Source organism: Opisthocomus hoazin, chromosome 4 (genome assembly GCF_030867145.1).
Source record: "Opisthocomus hoazin isolate bOpiHoa1 chromosome 4, bOpiHoa1.hap1, whole genome shotgun sequence".
In the NCBI taxonomy this organism is placed as follows: Eukaryota; Metazoa; Chordata; class Aves; order Opisthocomiformes; family Opisthocomidae; genus Opisthocomus; species Opisthocomus hoazin.
Window position 1 is genome coordinate 10,564,703 of NC_134417.1, and position 19,571 is coordinate 10,584,273.

At 41.3% G+C, this 19,571-nt stretch overlaps 1 protein-coding gene across 1 annotated transcript in view; it reads left to right on the plus strand.

The window, feature by feature from the left end:
* Nucleotides 1-19,571, plus strand: part of COL4A3 (collagen type IV alpha 3 chain) — a 69,465-nt gene that overhangs the window by 31,147 nt on the left and 18,747 nt on the right. The window contains exons 16-32 of the mRNA XM_075417857.1: nucleotides 416-460; nucleotides 2,665-2,718; nucleotides 3,113-3,154; nucleotides 4,437-4,524; nucleotides 5,627-5,662; nucleotides 5,994-6,158; nucleotides 8,824-8,916; nucleotides 9,681-9,776; nucleotides 10,131-10,201; nucleotides 11,378-11,566; nucleotides 12,454-12,622; nucleotides 13,523-13,615; nucleotides 14,660-14,764; nucleotides 15,637-15,734; nucleotides 17,634-17,784; nucleotides 17,916-18,029; nucleotides 18,768-18,935. Coding sequence (XP_075273972.1) covers nucleotides 416-460; nucleotides 2,665-2,718; nucleotides 3,113-3,154; nucleotides 4,437-4,524; nucleotides 5,627-5,662; nucleotides 5,994-6,158; nucleotides 8,824-8,916; nucleotides 9,681-9,776; nucleotides 10,131-10,201; nucleotides 11,378-11,566; nucleotides 12,454-12,622; nucleotides 13,523-13,615; nucleotides 14,660-14,764; nucleotides 15,637-15,734; nucleotides 17,634-17,784; nucleotides 17,916-18,029; nucleotides 18,768-18,935 — 1,777 coding nt within the window. The remainder of the gene's footprint in view (nucleotides 1-415; nucleotides 461-2,664; nucleotides 2,719-3,112; nucleotides 3,155-4,436; nucleotides 4,525-5,626; nucleotides 5,663-5,993; nucleotides 6,159-8,823; nucleotides 8,917-9,680; nucleotides 9,777-10,130; nucleotides 10,202-11,377; nucleotides 11,567-12,453; nucleotides 12,623-13,522; nucleotides 13,616-14,659; nucleotides 14,765-15,636; nucleotides 15,735-17,633; nucleotides 17,785-17,915; nucleotides 18,030-18,767; nucleotides 18,936-19,571) is intronic.

The following is a 19,571-nucleotide window of genomic DNA, read 5'->3' on the forward strand; positions in this document are numbered from 1 at the left end:
CCATTTCCTGTAAGACATAAGTTTCCCTTCAGTATCTTTCCATGCTTACCATTAGAAGGGCTGCTAGCTGCTGTATTGTTTTATCATTTATCTTGCTTCTGCAAGGACCTGATTTTGCACCAAGGTTTCTGCACTTGCCTGGCACTTTGTGCTGGTGGAGCATCTGCCTCCACTAATCCTCCACAGGAGGAGGAATGTCCAGGGAATATCTTGCTCCCTGTCTTAGAGTTTTATGAACATTAGTTACGATTAGAAATAATGAACGTTTTAAAAATAACCTTAATGGCTTATCAAAATTTATAAAGACCTAAAATACAGTTATATGCACAGCATTTAGTTGTTATGCTCTTTGAATGCAATGACCCCTCTTGCGATCTTCTTAGTATTTTTATTTTGTTTTGTTCGTCCTTTGAAGGGTAAACCTGGAAGAGAAGGTGCCCCAGGACCACCTGGCTTACCGGTAATAAAGGAAGCTTTCTAAATGTTTCTACGTAGCAGTCATCTGTTTATCACGGTCAAATCTTCATGTCACAGCTTTTTCCCATTGCAGAATGTGTTTGAAAATGTTGATTTGCGTACACTGTGAAACATTTCCTTTCACACAGCTGACCTTGGCACATAGCATGTCCTCATAGATACATGCAAGAGAGAGAGGCTCAGTTCATAGATGTTGTCTCTTCTATGTAAAATAAGAAGACTTATTGCTTACTGAGGAGTATCTATTGAGACACAGTCCAAACTATGCAAAATTAATTCTACGGAGTTTAATTCTTGTTAGTCACATTGAAATTTTTGCAGAAGAGTTAAACCTGCACTTCAGCATAAATCAAGAAGCAAAATGAATAATTTTTAATCACTAGAATCAAGTAAATTCTTTTAAATGTCTCATTTGTGTACTAATTTAAAAGCTAAAGTTGTTCAGATGTATTTGGAATACTGTCTTCAGTTGGTTGTATATCAATTACACCCTCAGCAAGTTTGCTGATGACACCAAACTGGTAGAAGTGGCAGATACACCAGAAGGCTGTGCTGCCATTCAGCGTGACCTGGACAGGCTGGAAAGTTGGGCAGAGAGGAACCTGATGAGGTTCAACAAGGGCAAATGCAGGGTCCTGCACCTGGGGAGGAATAACCCCATGCATCAGTACAGGCTTGGGGCGGACCTGCTGGAGAGCAGCTCTGTGGAGAGGGACCTGGGTGTCCTGGTGGACGACAGGTTAACCATGAGCCAGCAGTGTGCCCTGGCTGCCGAGAAAGCTAATGGGATTCTGGGATGTATTAGGAGGAATGTGGCCAGCAGGTCGAGGGAGATTCTCCTTCCCCTCTACACTGCCCTAGTGAGGCCTCATTTAGAGTACTCTGTCTAGTTCTGGGCTCCCCAGTTCCAGAAAGATAAGGAGCTACTGGAGAGAGTCCAGCACAGGGCTACGAGGATGGTGAGGGGACTGGAGCATCTCTCCTACGAGGAGAGGCTGAAGGAGCTGGGCTTGTTCAGCCTGAAGAAGAGAAGGCTGCGAGGGGACCTTATAAATGCCTACAACTATCTGAAGGGTGGATGTCAGGAGGATGGGGCCAAGCTCTTTTCAGTGGTGCCCAGTGACAGGACAAGGGGCAATGGGCACAAACTGAGGCACAGGAAGTTCCATCTGAACATGAGGAAGAACTTCTTTACTCTGAGGGTGACGGAGCACTGGAACAGGCTGCCCAGGGAGGTTGTGGAGTCTCCTTCTCTGGAGATATTCAAGACCCGCCTGGACAAGGTCCTGTGCAGCCTGCTGTAGGTGACCCTGCTTCGGCAGGGGGGTTGGACTAGATGACCCGCAGAAGTCCCTTCCAACCCCTACGATTCTGTGATTCTGTGTAATTCTTTGATATTTACTTCACTTCCACTTTAATGACATTATTAGGGTCACAGTGACCTTATAAATATCTTGTCAAATTTCTTATTGTCCGAATACCCCTTTTCACATAGGTCTTACTAAAACATGATCTTCATCATGCCAAAATGACCTTCTCAGGACAGTCTAAACACATTCCAGTCTGACAGAGAACGTGGCCTGACAGACCGCAAAGCTCTACTGCCTCAGCTAACAGAAAGAAAACTCTGTCATGACAAAGGCATGTCATTGCTCTGTTCCCATTTGAACTTAGCACTAACTAGCAGTGCATTCGACTGCATAAGCCTCTGAGAAGTCTCTTTTCCTTGCATGTATACACTGGCAGAAAGCTTTAGCAGCAGTGTGCACTATTTTCCCTCCTGGTCTTGCTGACACCTCTTGAGATCAGCTCCATCATGCGGACTGACCAGGTTCTGGGAGAGGGAGTTGCTGAATGTGATTTTGTTCAGTTTCTCCCCTTTCAGAAACAGTAGTTTGCAGAGGTAGAACAAACCAGAGCCTCCTACACTCGTGCTATCCAGAGCAGCTCCACCTTGGGATTGGTGGAGTTTGCCATTATAAAGGCAGGTTTGGATGAGAGACCTGCACTATTTTCCACAGACACGGAACTGTACCCTAAACTGAGTCTTTCCCTGAGATTTCTTCCCCTGAACAAGTCACGTTCACCTTGCCAGTGCCGTGAAAGATTAAAGCTTTCCAATTTCGATCTTGCTGATGACAATGCTAAAAGATTAATCCTCATAAAATTGTGTACTGTCACCTGCAGGGACGAAAGGGTGAGCAGGGCAAATCTGGACTGGCTGGCAAGCAAGGAGCTAAGGTATTTATTGTCTGTGGTTTTGTTGGTGCTTTTCAGGATGAGGATAAGGTGTGTTTTGCGGTTATTGTATTGTTTTATTTATCACTGTGTATACAATATGTTTTACTTTACCTAAAAGACGACAAGTAATGGTATCACGGAATAGGGAATGGATCAGCTGAAATAGATCATGTGTTTGAAGTGGTGTCCATCTCTGCCTGCTGATGTGTTCCTGTAGTTTTTGGTGTATGTGTCTGAACAGTTGTGTAAGGAACAGAGACTGGGGTGGTGAAGGACTGTTCAGGAGCAGAAGTTCTTTAATGTTATGAGCAATGTACTGAAGTAACAGTGGGTACCGAATGTCCTGTCATGTATTGTTTTCAATAAACAAACCCATCTCTGTTCTCTGATGAAGGGGATGAAAGGAAACACTGGTCCACCTGGAGCCTGTGGTCGAGTAAGTCTAAATTATCTTTGTCATATCATTTTTCTAAACCATTAGAATAAGCCAAACTGATTGTATGAGGCAATAATGCATGTTTGTGATGCTGTAATCAAGGCATGGCTTTCTCAAAGAACTGACGATGCTGGGAGTCTTGCAGAGATGGCATCTTCCTTCATGTAGAGCTGGATGCGCGATCAAGGCCTGCTTAGACCTCACTCAGCTCCAGCAATTTTGGCAGGAGATTGGACTGTCACACAAGAGTTACAAAAATTCACGGAATTTAATTTTGAAACCAATAATTTTAAAATCCCAAGAAGACTTTTTAAAGAAAGCAAGAGATGCTATGAGCACAATTCCTTTGTCTAGTCAGGCTGTCTTGCTATTTGCTTCCTTAAAGGCCCCATGCGCACCTAATGGAAACCTTCTGCCCAAATTGCTCAAAAGAAATAGCTTTGTAAAAAGCTAAATAATTTGTGATATTAACAGAATACCAAAAACCCATTGCTTTTCAAAAATCAGTAGGAGAAAAGTAAAAGTTTTTAATTTTAAGGAGTGTTTTCTTTTAGAAGTGGTGCATTAGTAGTCCGTTTAAGTGTTTTATATATCAAGGCACAGTACTTATTATACTACTGATATGCTGGCAATGGTGCCCATGCAAAATAATCCAGAAAAGAACAAAAATTTGCGGTTATAAAAAAATAGTTACAGCAAATTGCATTTTGGTCTTGCCCGTCATTTGTAGAAACTTTGAAACATCCTAATGTTAACCTTTAGTAAATTAAGTATTCATTTTTGTAGGAATGAATTTTTAAAGTACATGTGATTTAAGTAGTTGATTTTTGTCTGTTTTCATGTATGATTATTTAAAAGAGTAGTCTAGATATAGCAGCTGGTGCTGCTTTGAGCCAATGGAATAGGCTAAGTGATTCCCAGAGGTTTCTTTCAAGACAATTTTCTATTTCTTGCTACCGTAATATTCGTGATTGGGTCTCCAATTTATACTTGTCTGTATAATTGCGTCTGCAGGCAGGAATTCTCTGGCAGTTGAGGAACTGGGCTGAAATCCCAGCCCCATCTATTTGTACAGGTCTCTTGGTGTTGTCTGTATATAACAATTACAATTTCTTTTTTGGCTGCTTGTAATTACCATGTGATTAGAAAGCTCTCATGGTGTCACAACATCAAAATTATGAATCAAATTATAACATTGTTCTAACTAAATGTTCAGCATGAGGCACTGTGCTTCTCTCTTTGTTCTTACTATTCGTTCTTTTCTTACTATCTTTCTCTTAAGACAGAGTATTATGATTATGTGGTTGGTGAAAAAGGAGATGAAGGACCCCCTGGACCTCCAGGACCAAAAGGTCAACGTGGCATGCCTGGTGAGTGGGATATCAAAACTAGGATCTTTTAGCAAGAGCTATCCACTTAAAGGACTTGTTGCAGGCTAGGTTTTTGAGCACCCAGCAACCTGCTTCTGCCCTCAGAATTCTGAGTATTTCCAAATTGCTCCTATCAAATTGCAGAATGGAAGTGTATCCTGAGACTTTGATTTACGGCCCTATTTCCTCTTAAAAATAATGAAGGTGGCACACTTCTCTGTGCAGATAATTGAGTTGAGCACCTAAGGTCACTGACATCCTGTCTCATGACCTTAGCGGACTACTGCATCAGCCCATTATTTGTATATGTCATAGACAAACCATCACGACTGTAAGTCTCCTGTGAAATGTCATGCAATTTTTCTCTTTTTTTTTGGTAGCTTTCATAGTTTCTCTTATGTCATTTTTGTTACCTATCATTCCAAAATCATAAAGATCGGCAAGTTTTTACTTTGTTTATTTTGTCCATGCTGTAAAATTAAAATGTACTGATGTATTATTTGGGCTGTCTCACAATATAACAAGGGCTTGTGGGCTGAACCCTGAGGCAGCATCTAGTAGGCTATCCAGCAAGCCTCATCCAGCCTCCAGAAGTCCTTGCCTTCTGTGTTTTGATGTTCTAGTTTTACAAATACTTATGTATGGAAGTGATTGTGTTGTATTCAGTGAATGCTCTTTGTTGTTCTAAATCTAATTAAATACTTCCAAGGGATGGCAGCAGGAAAGTTGAGCCTTGCAAAGGCGTTACTGCATTGTTAAGAGGTGGTATATTTACTAGAGCAAATAATAGTGGCAAAAAGAAGCAATTTTGCAGGCCTGTAAGTCATTCTTAAGTAATTGAATGCATCCCCACCTAAGATAAATGCGGTGGATCCTGTTCCTACCTGTTGTAAAAATCCATATCTTTCCAGATTTCAGTGAGAATTGTCAGTATGCAACAGTTGCATAAGTAGTAGATGCCTACTTAGGCAAAACCAAATTCCTAAAAGATAAACAAAGCTTAAAATGCAGAAGCCCAAAATTTGCAGTCGATATTAAGGAGTAGCAATTTTGCAGAGTATACAGTGGTTTAACTCAAGTTCTAAAAACATTGCTTTTGCAGGGCCACAGGGTCCTCCTGGAGGTGCTGGTAGACCAGGTACGTGTAATGGTCCAGTGCCAACAACAAAATACATTGTTCTTCCTGCCCATTGTACTTAGTGGAATCTTAACTTCAGATGAATTTAAACATATCTCTAAGTGGTAAAAAATTGTCACCCAAAAGCTTAGATGGGCCAAGTATTTAAAGAGAGGTTAAAGATAATTTTTAAACAACTTCACATTGTCACTGTGATTATTTAATATACAAGATAAAAGATTTGTGGGATGAACTCGGTCTGTTTGTCTCTCACTCATCCTCTTGAGTACTTACTTTGCTTTGAAATTACATTTCTTTAACTTCATTTTTGTATTTTTTCCTCTTCGGTTAGGTGTGTCAAGACCTGGTCTGAGAGGTCCCCCAGGGTTTCCTGGGCCAAAAGGAACAAAAGGAGAGAAAGGACAAACTGGCTTGTGTATTGTAGGCCCTCCAGGACTACCTGGTATTACTGGCAGACCAGGTTCTGTTGGATTACCAGGTCCTCCAGGAGAACCAGGTGATGTTTCAGTACTGTGTATATAATGAACAAGAACAAATCCAGAGTCATCTTAATATCTAATGTATGATATTATATTAATACATTATTATAGGGTGTATTTTGAGTAATATGATTGAATAGAATTTCTCTTTGGAAATTTTGTTTCAGGGTATTCATGAAGCTAAGGTCTGTGCTCCATTGCTTATGAGATTCTGTGGAGAAGACACAATGACTTCCCAGTATAAAGATTTCTCACCTTTTTCTATAACTATGACTATACAAACCTGCTATGTAAAACCAAGAAAGACTAGTGAGAGAAAAATCTGTTCTTAAAATTAATTCTTCCAAAAGTTGTAGTAAATCTGTAAAACTAAAGTCAAACAGGGCTAATCTGAAAGCTAGAGAAATCACTTGCATGCCTCCAGAAGTCTTAGTGGGCCTTAGAGCAGATTTGAAGTTCTGGCAGCATGAAAATAGAGCAGCAGCGGTTTATAAAACTTACAGAAAATATATTAACTAGGAATACCTCTTCAACTAGGAATACCAATAGCATCATGTTTCTTTTATATGTAGTGTGGCAAAAACAAGTTTTTCTGAACTGATACCAGTATAGTGCTTCTCTTTTCTCTCTCTTTGAAAAATGTATCTGTCCCCTGAATATATTACCTTAGGAAGAGCTCAATGCATGTTCTGTTTTTCCAAATTAATCGTAAATAGACCAGAATAATTCTGCCACAGATGCGCGAGCAGCGTTAATAATTCAGGATGAAAAGAAAAGTTTCCTTTCTAAGGAAAACTTTCCTTTCTTTTCCTGGTAAAAGAAAGAATTATGTTTCTGTTGATTCAAATAAAACGGAAATACTTTCCCCAGAAGGCACTAAGCTTTTAAAGGCTAGACAGATGGATCCAGCGGTCTGCTGAGACGTACTTTGGCATTACCATATTTATCCTCAAGTACTTCCGGTTACAGGTGTTTTGGATTTCACAGAATCATAGGAGTTGGAAGGGACCTCTGTGGACCATCTAGTCCAGACCCCTGCCAAAGCAGGGTCACCTACAGCAGGCTGCACAGGACCTTGTCCAGGCGGGTCTTGAATTCTCCAGAGAAGGAGACTCCACAACCCCTCTGGGCAACCTGTTCCAGTGTTCCATCACACTCAAAGTAAAGACGTTCTTCCTTGTGTTCAGATGGAACTTCCTATGCTTCAGTTTGTGCCCATTGCCCCTTGTCCTGACACTGGGCACCACTGAAAAGAGTCTGGCCCCATCTTCTTCACACCCACCCTTAACATATTTGTAGGCATTTATAAGGTCTCCTCTCAGCCTTCTCCAGGCTGAACAAGCTCAGCTCCTTCAGCCTCTCCTTGTAGGAGAAATGCTCCAGTCCCCTAATCGTCTTCGTAGCCCTCCACTAGACTCTCTCCAGCAGCTCCTCATCTTTCTGGAACTGGGGAGCCCAGAACTGGACACAGTACTCCAGATAGGGCCTCACTAGGGCAGTGTAGAGGGGGAGGAGAGCCTCCCTCGACCTGCTGGCCACATTCCTCCTAATGCACCCCAGGATGCCATTGGCCTATTTGGCAGCCAGGGCACACTGCTGGCTCATGGTTAACCTGTCATCTACCAGGACACCCAGGTCCCTCTCCACAGAGCTGCTCTCCAGCAGGCCCACCCCAAGCCTGTACTGATGCATGGGGTTGTTCCTCCTCAGGTGCAGGACCCTGCATTTGCCTTTGTTGAATTTCATCAGGTTCCTCTCTGCCCAACTCTCCAGCCTGTCCAGGTCTCGCTGAATGGCAGCACAGCCTTCCAGTGTATCAGCCACTCCTCCCAGTTTTGTGTCATCAGAAAACTTGCTGAGGGTGCACTCTGTCCCTTCATCCAGGTCATTGATTAGTAAGTTGGACAAGACTGGGCCCAGTACTGATCCGTGGGGAACACTGCTAGCTACAGGCCTCCAGCTAGACTCTCCACTGCTGATGACAACCCTCTGAGCTCTGCCATTCAGTCAGTTCTCAGTCCACTCCACTGTCCACCCATCTAGGCCACACTTCCTGAGCTTCCCTATGAGGATGTTATGGGAGACAGTGTCAAAAGCCTTGCTGAAGTAGAGGTAGACAACATCCAGGGCTCTCCCCTCATCTACCCAGCTGGTCATGCCACCATAGAAAGCTATCAGATTGGTCAAGCATGATTTCCCCTTAGTGAATCCGTGCTGACTACTCCTGATGACCTGCTTTTCCTCTGCTTGCTTAGAGATGACATCTAGAATGAGCCATTCCATGACCTTTCCAGAGATGGATTTGAGGCTGACCAGGATGTAGTTTGCTGGGTCCTCCTTCCTGCCCTTTATGAAGACTGGAGTGACATTAGCTTTCCTCCAGTCCTCGGGCACCTCTCCTGTCCTCCAGGACCTTTCAAAGACGATGGAGAGAGGCTCAGCAATGACACCTGCCAGCTCCATCAGAACTCGTGGGTGCATCCCTTTGGGGCCCATGGATTTGTGGATGTCCGGGTAGTTCTCTCTTTTAAATGAATAGTAGAATATCTCAAGTTGGAATGGACCCACAAGGATCAGAATACCGACTCCAGCTCATCCCTGCAACTTTTTTCTCTCTTAGCAAATAGAGAATTGTCTGAATAATCTGCTGATGTAATGGTGCCATGCTCATTTCATTAACAGGTAGAGTAACATCTAGAACAGGCCTACCAGGACTTCCTGGAGAACCAGGGTGTATAGGACCTCCGGGACCTCCAGGAGATATTGGCATGAAAGGTCAGTTTCAGAAAACTGTCACGCAAAAATAAGTGATACAATCCAGTAAGCTTCTTGGATCCTCATGAAATTTTGAATTTAATTTAATTTACCTCTTAAGCCATTTGACGAGTTCAGGTATTTGAAAAATTTGTTAGGGATAGCAAGATGTCTTCCTCCCCTTACAGTAAACAGCAGCTAAAAGAGCAGTGTGCATTCCAGTGCTGCACACCAGTTGTACAGCACTGCAGCAGGGTGTAGATCTTCACTGGGACAAACAGTTACTACAGGTTGGTATATTTTTGTATTCTCCCTTTGTTATGTTCACCACTAACAGTCGTTCTCTGAGAGAAGGTTCCTTCCGCAAATACCACCACAAGAGCTGCTGAATCTTATTGCTACTTTCCAGTCATGAAAGTCACCCAGGCTGTTATGGAGCCACGTTAGTTTGGAGCCTGTGTCCCTTTCTGCTTTTGAGAGGATTTGGCTTATCAGTAAACTGCCTATATCCAACTGGTTTACTAAAACTAGACTTGAAAAAAATCAAGAGACTTAAGCTGAATGTTTCTGCATTTTCAATTAAATGTTAATCAGTTCAGATTCACTGTCTGACCACAGATAGTTCTGTACTGTGTTGGAAGTGATCTTTCAACAAAATTAAGGCTGTGTTCCTACCATTCTCTGGCCACAAGTCTTAGCAGTCCTCTGTAACAAGCTGTGTAACACATCAGTTAAGTATGGGAATGACTTGCTGTGAAACAACTAATGAATTATTTTCACTCTAGGTGATGAAGCTCGCGTGTGTACTGATTGCAGCTATATTCCGGGAATACCTGGTCTTCCTGGTTCTCCTGGGCCACATGGCCAAGATGGCGTGCCTGGTAAATTCTCTTGCTGTTTCTAACAGGATAGTAAGAAAGGCCAATGATTTTGCTTTTAGCATGAGAATCATGTATGGGCATGTCTGCAGCATGCAGTCCTTGAACTAGGCCTGAGGCTGTGATGAGTATGAGAGCCTGATGCAGCTCTGTCCACTGAAACAAGCACAAGCCCTAAAAGAAGTGAAGTCAGAATGGTAATAGGCTTAGGTGCAGCACGAAGCTAGGTCAGTCTATGATGGTGCAGTCGATGTAACAAGCAGAAACATTCAATGCTGGCTGTGATTATATAACAGCTTGTCAAAATCCATGTCCTTGTTTTCATACTTCTTACAAAATATGCTGTTTCTTTTGCAGGTAGAGAAGGAACTACAGGTCCAAAAGGTTCTCCAGGTTCTCTGGGAGCACCGGGGTTTCCAGGAGCTCAAGTAAGACTTGGGTTTTTCAGATTATTTTTCAGATCCCATAAGAATTATTTCAGAGAAACCTCATGGCTGGTGTTACATGGCAGCATCATACTGGGAGGTGTCAACAGTTTTCTTTCTGTAGTAATGAATGTGTCTGCATGGGAGGCCTGTGTAGAGACTGTAATGTGGACATAGCTGACCTAGCTTTATGTGAGCCTGTTTTGCTCAGTGCGGAAGTTCAGCAGAGGCAGTGAGACCAGTAAATATCTGTGTGATTAAGCTGTGCTGTATTTCACAATGGCTACACTGCTTCTGCTGCCTGGTATGGGTAGTTTACAGTTAACTCCTGTTCATCTACATGATTTTATAATTATGGCAGTGGCTGTAAAGCATATATAAAGTTTTGTGTGCTGTGATCATCATCAGATTTCTTACTTCTCTTGTTTCCAGCATACTCAGGACTTGCTAAAGCCCTAGCTGTGCAGAGAAATGTGCTTCTCGTAATAGTGTCTTCAGGGGTGCAAAGAACATTCTTGGGAAACATTATGAAGAGGGAAGGCTGACGCCTGCTGCCACAGACATACCACTTGGTTGTTCTAACTTGTGCCTGTAGTAATAATTATGCATGGGAAATCACAAGTCAGTGCTGTCTAGTAAAAAAAAGTCATGCACAAGTATTCATTGTGGTGGTTGCCATACAGATGCAGAATGAAAGAGTCTGCTGATGGGTTTTTCCAGAAGGTTACCAAGAGTTCAAGAGCCAAGATCTCTAGAGCCCAGTGCACTTTCAGCTTGTGCTGGTTTTGGCTGGGATAGAGTACCCACTTTGTACCCTGAGGGGTAAAGAAGGGAAAAGAGAAGGTAACTATGAACAGAGTCAACTGTGGCTGTTATAGTATCCCTGGAGAGATATTCACATGTGGAGGAGAAATATCTAATTAGATTTTAAGGTACTGTATTATTCCTGCCTGTGGTAGTATAAATGAAATTATAATCAGGGCCAAAAGGAGAAAAGGCGGGAGAAAAAGAAAAAGGGAAAAAAACCCCAAAGAAAACCTTGTTCATCGAAGTGTGCCATTACGGTGAATAAAGATGAGAATAAAAAGAACCACTCTCAGGTATTTAATTTAAAAAAAAGACATCTTGAAAACAGTTAACATGTCTAGCACTGAAATTCTTTTGATCACTTTGTTCCAGGGACTTCCAGGTTTTAGAGGAGATCAAGGACAAAAAGGATCAAAAGGTGAGCCAGGATATGTGTATCCAGAAGGGCCAAAAGGTGAGCGAGGAGATCCAGGGGCTAGGGGAGACAAAGGAAGAAAAGGTTCAAGTGGATTTCTGGGAAGACCTGGCTCTAAAGGATCCAAGGGTTCTAAAGGTGAAGAGGTGGGTATGCATTGTTGGCATTTAATACAGAATTCATGAAAACCGAAGTCAGTATTTATATCTTGTACAACAATGTTTTATTTATTCAGATACTTCTACATAACTTAGGGGCGCTATGTTCAACTATAGCAACCAATATGTGTTTTAGAATGAGAGTATATAGTCTTACATAATACCAGAGATTGAAGCTAGTGCAGATACTTATTGCTGAAAAGCCTTGGCAATCTGTTGTGGTGTTAGTTTGGATATTTATATTGGAGCATCATCTTAGATTCCTATGATGAAAAAGATTTTTTATTTTTAAAAAGACAGTTTTCCCAACTACTTATAGTGCTTAAAAGGAAATAATTAAAATAATTCCTCTTCAGTCTTTAGGAGTTAATCTTCAGTCAGGGCTGAGAGAAATCACAAAAGCTGGGAGGACTGACCGTAAAACAGGGCAGAGCTCTTTCTTCAGCAGAAACAAAAAGTGACAATTATTGTTGTGTTGTGTTGGCTGAGAAACTGTAAAAGTGATTCAGATATCACTCTCTAAACCTGACTTGACAGTATTCAAGGAGAATCAGAGCTGAGGGTTTCTTTTTTTACCAAACCTGCTTTAAAAAGTAAAAAAGCATGCAGTGTAATGCCACAACAATTCAAAAATCAAGCTGTTGTATTTATTTGTACTGTTTCAATAGCCCTGTATTTGTGACCATTAATAGTAGAATTTATATTCCTTTAATCACAAGTAAATCGGAGGAAAAATTCCTCTTAAAGTAGCGGAGCTACTCTGTTGTTAAAGTAATGCAGGATTTTAGTCGGACAGAGAATCAGGCATTTTGTTACGAAAGCTGGTGTGGAAAGCAAGTAATGCTTGGTATACACACGTGTGTAATCTTTAATAGGGATTGGCTGGTTCGAAAGGAAATAGAGGACTACCTGGATTGCCTGGCAATGTTGGTCTTCCTGGAGAGATGGGGCTTCCTGGACTGCCAGGATATGGACCACAAGGAATAAGAGGTTTCAAAGGCTCTAAAGGAAGATCTGGTTCACCTGGATTACCTGGAGAACCTGGTTAGTAACTTCCTGTTTTACTATGTTTTAGCTATGTTGAAGAGCAGTTGATTGAAATTGCAGAGATAGATTGAAGTCACAGACATAATTTATGAAACATAGGAAGTTTTTCTTGGGATGAGATTTCCACAGCATTGTTCAAACTTTGGTTCCACTGGAGATAATAGTAAAAGTCTTAGTAGCATAAGATAATTGAGGTGGAAGGGGACCTTGTGAGGTCTTTAGTCCAAACTCCTGCTCAGAGCAGGGTCAGCTGTGAGATTAGACCAAGTTAATCAAGGCTTTATCCAGCTGGGCCTTGAAAACCTCCAAGGACCAAGACAGCACATCATCTCTGGGCAACCTGTTCCAGTCCTTGACTGTCCTCATCATGAAAAAAAAAAAAAGTCTTTAAATATGTATCCAGTCATCATCATTAGTGTCAGCTAAGTCGTCAGGAGAAGACATGAAGGACTTAATGATTTTTGCCTGCTGAAGCATACCAGTGTATATATTTATAGGCAAGCATAATCTGGAAGAACTCAAAGTTGGACGGTAGATACATTCAAGGTTTCTTAAAGAGAATACTCAATAAATCTTTATGAAATTGAGTTGCAGATTAATCATTTCTCAATTGCATCATTTTCCTGCTGACTCTGCTTCCTTTTCTGGGTCTCCATTAGGCTGCAGGAGCACTGAGAGGAAGGCTGCAAGTGGTCTTGGTGTCAGTAAAATTCTTTTGCTTTATGAAGCCAGGGTCTGAAGGCTTGTCAAAGTCTTTTGGAGTTTCAGAAATATGGAAACTATAGGATACTGCATTTTTAACTGAGTAGATTGATTACTAATATTTTTTTAAATGCTTAAGATTACATATTGCCAAACTATAACCCTTTGTAACATTTGATTATGTATTTGCTGAAGGTCTGAAAGGAGAGACCAGTAAGGTAACTCCATTACCTGCCTTGCCGGGACCTCAAGGACCAGATGGTTTACCTGGACCCCCAGGAGTGCCTGGTGAGTACATCTGCACTAAACACAGTAAAAAATCGGAGATAATTTGATTGGGATTTCTCTTCCAGCTCTGGCCAGATAAAACTGTTGGGTACAGAAACCGTGGAATTAGCTGTAATATTCCCTTTCAGGAAAACTAGGGAAGTAGATGCGAATAGGAAGGGCATGCAAGGCCATGTCCGTGGTGTGCAATATGGCAGAGATTCCAAGTAGTCCTATGCTATGACATGGTTCCTCCAAGAACCAGAAACATCTGGTGCCTGTGCCACAGCTTGCATATCCAGAAAGGAGCCTCTTGCACAATTTTGACGAAAGCCTATCCTAAATTATTCTGGGACTGCTGCAGCGTTCAAAACAGAAGGAACAAAGTTAGGCTGAAGCATTCTTAATCTTCCTGAAGCCCTTGGCCCTTATGCTTTGCAGGGACACAGTCAAAAAAGTAACTGTATTACTAAGTTTCCCGGTTCCTTTTTGACGTGACTAAGATATTAAGAACCTGAGTTTACTTTTTTGTGTGGGTTTTGGGCTTGGGTTCTGGGTGGGATTTTTTTAGTTGCTGGCATTGTAAATTTTGCACAATTTTTGAATGCACTGAAGGGCAGTAAGTGACATTCAGACTAACCATAAGGCATGTTTGCTGTGGTTTTGTAGAACAACAGTCCTTAAAGCTGCCCTGAATAGCATAGGAAAATTTCTTCGCAGCTTTATGGTTCTTACAGATGCTTCTGTTCCAAGCTTCACCTTTATAATGTGTGTTTCTGTATTCTCAACAAGTGAAAGATTTGTATCGGCTGTAATTATTTCTATAAGTCTGGAAATTTGGGCAGATCACGTTAAAACTTGCCACAGACTCATGGCTGCTTTGATGCTGTGAACACAGTTAGCATTTTAACTGTGCAAATGTACTGTGGATGAGAAGTAGGGTCTCAGTTCTAATATAATATACAGTGCTGTCCTAATAAATAATGATAGACTATAAAACACCTAATCTTACAAGGTGATGTTCTGTGGTAAGATACATCACAGTTTATTATTTTCTTTGTACAGGTAGGGTTGGAGCAAGAGGTCAGCCAGGTGATTCAGGACATCCAGGGCCAACAGGTGACACAGGCTTTCCTGGGCTTGGATTTCCTGGAAACCCAGGTCCAAAAGGTAAAATACTCTTTTTGATCTTCTCCAAAACAAAACCAAATCTCAAAAAAATCTACTACTTTTTTTTCAGTCCACGTTAAAAATAATCAACAAGTTAAAATCAATGAGCATTACTCAGACAGCCAAGTGTTCTTAGCACTCTTCTAATTTACTGCCTTCAGGCTTACAAATTGCAATTTTGAATATTTTAAGTATTTCAGAGAATCAAGTCTCAAAGCTGGCAGTAGAAAATACTTTAAAAGACGATGATGCTTCCTCGAATACTGCCCAAACAGGTGCAGTTCATCCACATGCCATGCTTACTTCAGATGTATTCTCTTTATTTGGATACGTGTTAGAGAGATAGAGCTGTATAAGTGTCAGTACTTAATTTTTAATGAATTTTGGTTAGGTACAATGAAATAACTGCTGTCATGTACAGGTAATAGAAAGCATTTTGAATACTACGAATTTGGCCATTCCTCTTGCACAATCATACCCCTCTTTGGACACTAGAAATACTAAGAACTATTCTCATAATCCCATCAGGACAGGGGGGAAAAGCAAGCTCTGGTACTAAAACTACTGCCAAGCTGCTCGTTGAAGAAAACAGTACAGAACTGACATCAGAATAGCTTCACTTCAAAAAAAGAAAAAAAAAAGATAAGTAACTGATTTGAAGCAAGTAACCAGGCAGTGTTACAGTCAACATTGAGTGAATATGTAAGGAACAAGATGCAGTGTGTTGCATCAACTCTGCAATCAAGATTCTGTCTTCAGCTCATGCAAGCTACTTTAGTGTCAGAAGGTCATAACTGCATCCATACAAATATTCATTTGTAAAATAAGGTGGTAACCATAGTATCTGTACTCCCGTTTAATTCCTTTTGCAGGAGATAAAGGACTTGCAGGAGACAGAGGGCCGCCAGGTTGTGCAGGAAAGATCGGAGATCCAGGCCGAGCTGGAAACCTAGGACAACCAGGAGAAAAGGTTTGGTTAGAAATACAGCACAGGCTTTTTCGTAGGTCCCATTCATTAAATGTGACACTGAGTAAAGAAATTAAGAAATGTAAGGAATATAGGAAGGAGTTCCTATATTTCCTGACCAGTGATAAGCAAACTGTGAAATGAATTTGTTTATATATAAAGGGGCTCAGCCTAAAATTTTAAATTCGTATACAGGATTTCAGAACTCAAGTGTTTGGGATGTTTTGGTACTTCAGTTTTCAGAGCAGAAGGAAGATATTACATTGTTTACAGCAAAGCATTAAGGCCACAGCTTCTGAAAGGATGGCTATTCAGAAATTGCCATTAAGTGCATATTTGATGGAGGTCAGTGATGAGTAGGCATTTAATTTAAGCAAGTGCTCTGTTGAATAGAAGTGTAAAGGAAGCAGGTTGGAGATAGTACTGCAACCACTTTTGCTGATTAACATAAGCTAATCTGCTGATGGCATATGTAAATGTAGGATTCTTGGCTACACTGTAATCAGGATTCAAATTTGAACAAATCATATAATCATATGTTGGAAGAGACTGCTAAGATCATCAAGTCCAACCATCCACCCAACACCACCATTCCTACTAAACCATATCCTGAACTGCCACCTCTACACCTTTTTGTGAACACCTCCAGGGATGGTGACTCCACCACCTCCCTGGGCAGCCTATTCCAATGCCTGACCACTCTTTCAGTAAAGAAATTTTTCCTAATATCCAGTCTAAACCTCCCCTGACACAACTTGGGGCCATTGCCTCTCATCGTATTGCTAGTTAGTTGGGAGAAACCAACACCTGCCTCACTACACCCTCCTTTCAGGTAGTTGTAGAGAGCAATAAAGTGCCCCCTCAGCCTCCTCTTCTCCAGACTAAACAGCCCCAGTTCCTTCAGTAGCTCCTCGTAAGACTTGTTCTCCAGACCCCTCACCAGCCTCGTTGCCCTTCTCTGGACACACTCCAGCACCTCAATGTCTTTCTTGTAGTGAGGGGCCCAAAACTGAACACAGTACTCAAGATACGACCTCACTAGTGCCGAGTACAGGGGCAAAATAATAACACCTAAATGTTTTGGAAAGGTGGCATTTGTTTTTTTGTGTGTGATACATCATTCTTTTGTGTGATTTTAGTATTATTTAATCTGTGTTTGTCACAGAACAGCTGGATGTGGAGTGGCCTTTGTGGTCCAAGTATATCGTCAGTGACTGGTATAAGCTCAGCTCTACTGACCTGCTTTATGAACATATTGATTTGCTGATACTCAAAGCTAGTACTCAAAAAACCTAGCAGTTCAGTCAGCCAAAAAAACCAACTCAAACATTCCGTTCAGGGAACAGGCTTGGGACATTTGTGATAAAACAGTCTTCATGGAAAACAATGCTCAGAAGAATGATTAGAAAAACCCAATAACTGTGTTTGAGTATTCTGAGAAACATCTGGGTGCTGACTTGATTATTTAAATAAATACTTTGATAAAAATATGGCTGTCATATAAAATAAAGGAAAAATTGTATTTACACAAACTTCAACCCAATTTTCAACTACAGGTCCAAAGCTTTTCCCAGCTAAAGCAAGCATCACAGTGCAATAAAGGCCAGATGGAGCAAAGCGTCTTGCACTGCTCAGTAGCAATTTCTTAGAGTTAGGAGACAGCATTCAAAAGGTGTCTAGACGAATTACTCCTCTGGTATGGAACCTACAGCTGGTTGATAAGCAACATCCAGTGGTCTGCTGAATTGGAGCCATTAAAAGTTATAATGTGAAAGATTCCCCAAGGAATGGAGAAAATTACCCTGATTAAAGAAGTTAATTGATCAAACAGTGGAGAAATATTTTGGCAGATTTGCAAAACATAGTACATATGGATTGTTTACATTTGTCTCTTTGTTGCAGGGTGACCCAGGCATGGTTATTCCTGGAGAGCCAGGTAGACTTGGTTCACCAGGAGGTCGTGGCATTCCTGGCTCAAAAGGTGAAACTGGATTTCCAGGACTTCCAGGCCTACCAGGGCGTGCTGGACATGATGGTGATGATGGCCTAGGAGGTACTGTTGTCAAACAAGCTCAAGGAGCACAGCAAGTTATTTTAAGAAAAGGGAAGCCAAGTCAAACAATGCTCACTCAAAGCCTGAAACTTCTACTTACATCGTTCTGAATCCTGTCTCCTTTCTTTTAGGAGATCATGGCCCAGCTGGAGTTCCTGGAGATCCAGGTTTTCCGGGGAAACCTGCTGAATGTCTTACTGGCCTGACAGGTTTGCAAGGTGGCCAGGGAGCTACAGGCCCACCAGGTAGGACCTTCTGAATCAAAAGTGCCATTTGGCTGTGTGGGTCTGGGTTTTGTTGCTGCCTTCCAGTGGCCTCAGGGAGTTGAAATTGATTTTGGATATTGCATATAGCATAGTATGTGAGAAAATGTGAGCTTACTTACAAGATACACTTTCTGCAGATGGAGGAAACACATGGGCTGATTAAGCTGGATTAAGATTCAGATTCCATTGTACAGTATAAAGAGTAATCACGAACTGGCCCAAATGTCAAGTCTCCTATATGAGGCTGAACTTAGATTCGTCAGTGCAATGCAATTGATAAAGAAACAAAACAGAGGAAGAGCTCAGCTGGGTAGAAAACCAGTTTAGGGACTAAAAAATACCTGCATACACTGCATATGATTTCTGTTCTAAGAGAAAAACACCTGGGTGCCCAGCACAGTCCTCCTCCTTTATCTGATGTCAAAAAGATTTTTTTTTTTTTGAGAATGAATGCAGAATTGGTGGGTTTTTTCATGTTTGTTTTTTTCTTCTTGTTCTGAGAAGGAACGGAATTGTCTACTCTCGCTTTTTTTTATTATTATTATTATTTCTTTTAAAAAAATCTGCCACCACAGCTCTTTTGAGATTTCGTAAACACATGCTGCCCTCAAACAGGTGGAGTTCAAGAAGAGTTTCATGCTCATGATGACAAGATAGAGATGAAGGTTTATTTTCCAGACAGATGTATCATCCTATGCTGTCATGCATTTTTCTTAGGAGGAAGAGGTTTGCAAGGTTCAAAAGGAAAACTAGGTCCTCCTGGCTTGAGTATCCCGGGAATCTATGGAAAACCTGGAGACCCTGGATTAATAGGTCTTCAGGGAAGTACAGGATTACCTGGTCCCAAGGGACAGTCTGGAAGGCCAGGAATCTCTGGTGTGCCGGGTAAGGATTCCCTCAGTACTTGTTATGATACAGAAATTACGTCAGTCTCTGCAAAAAGTCATGCTTTTCCAAATTGAAGATGCTGAAATATTTTTCCATGAACAGCTTTCATATGTCATTGAGATCTATATGGAAAACATATCATCATTACCTAAATGGTGAGCATATCTTAAAGCTGTCATGACATAGCACTGGATTTTCTATAACAGTCTTCCGAGAACAGAAGGCTGCCTTACATTGGTTTTGTACAGTAATGTCCTTGCCGTAGGACATGAACTAGTTAACATGCAAAGCAACTCCCCAGAATAATGGAAGTGTAAAGCGTTTAGCAGTTTTTACTCCACATCCCTTTTCAAACAGGTAGCTTGTTAATCCTGTCATCTTTCTCTGAAAAAGCAAGTTCAGATCTTGAGTCTGACAGAGTTGAGTCAGATTAAACTCTTGTCACGTTGCACAGAGCTAACTTTAAGGTATATAATCCCTGTAGTTTTTTTCCAGAAATGTGTTAAAATTTGATTTGTAGAATAAAAGAAATCAGGCATGTAATGCTTCTTATCTCTAACAGAGACTTTTCATAACTATCAAATCCTGCATTATTCTGTGGGAAGGAGATCGTACATACCTTTTATATATGCA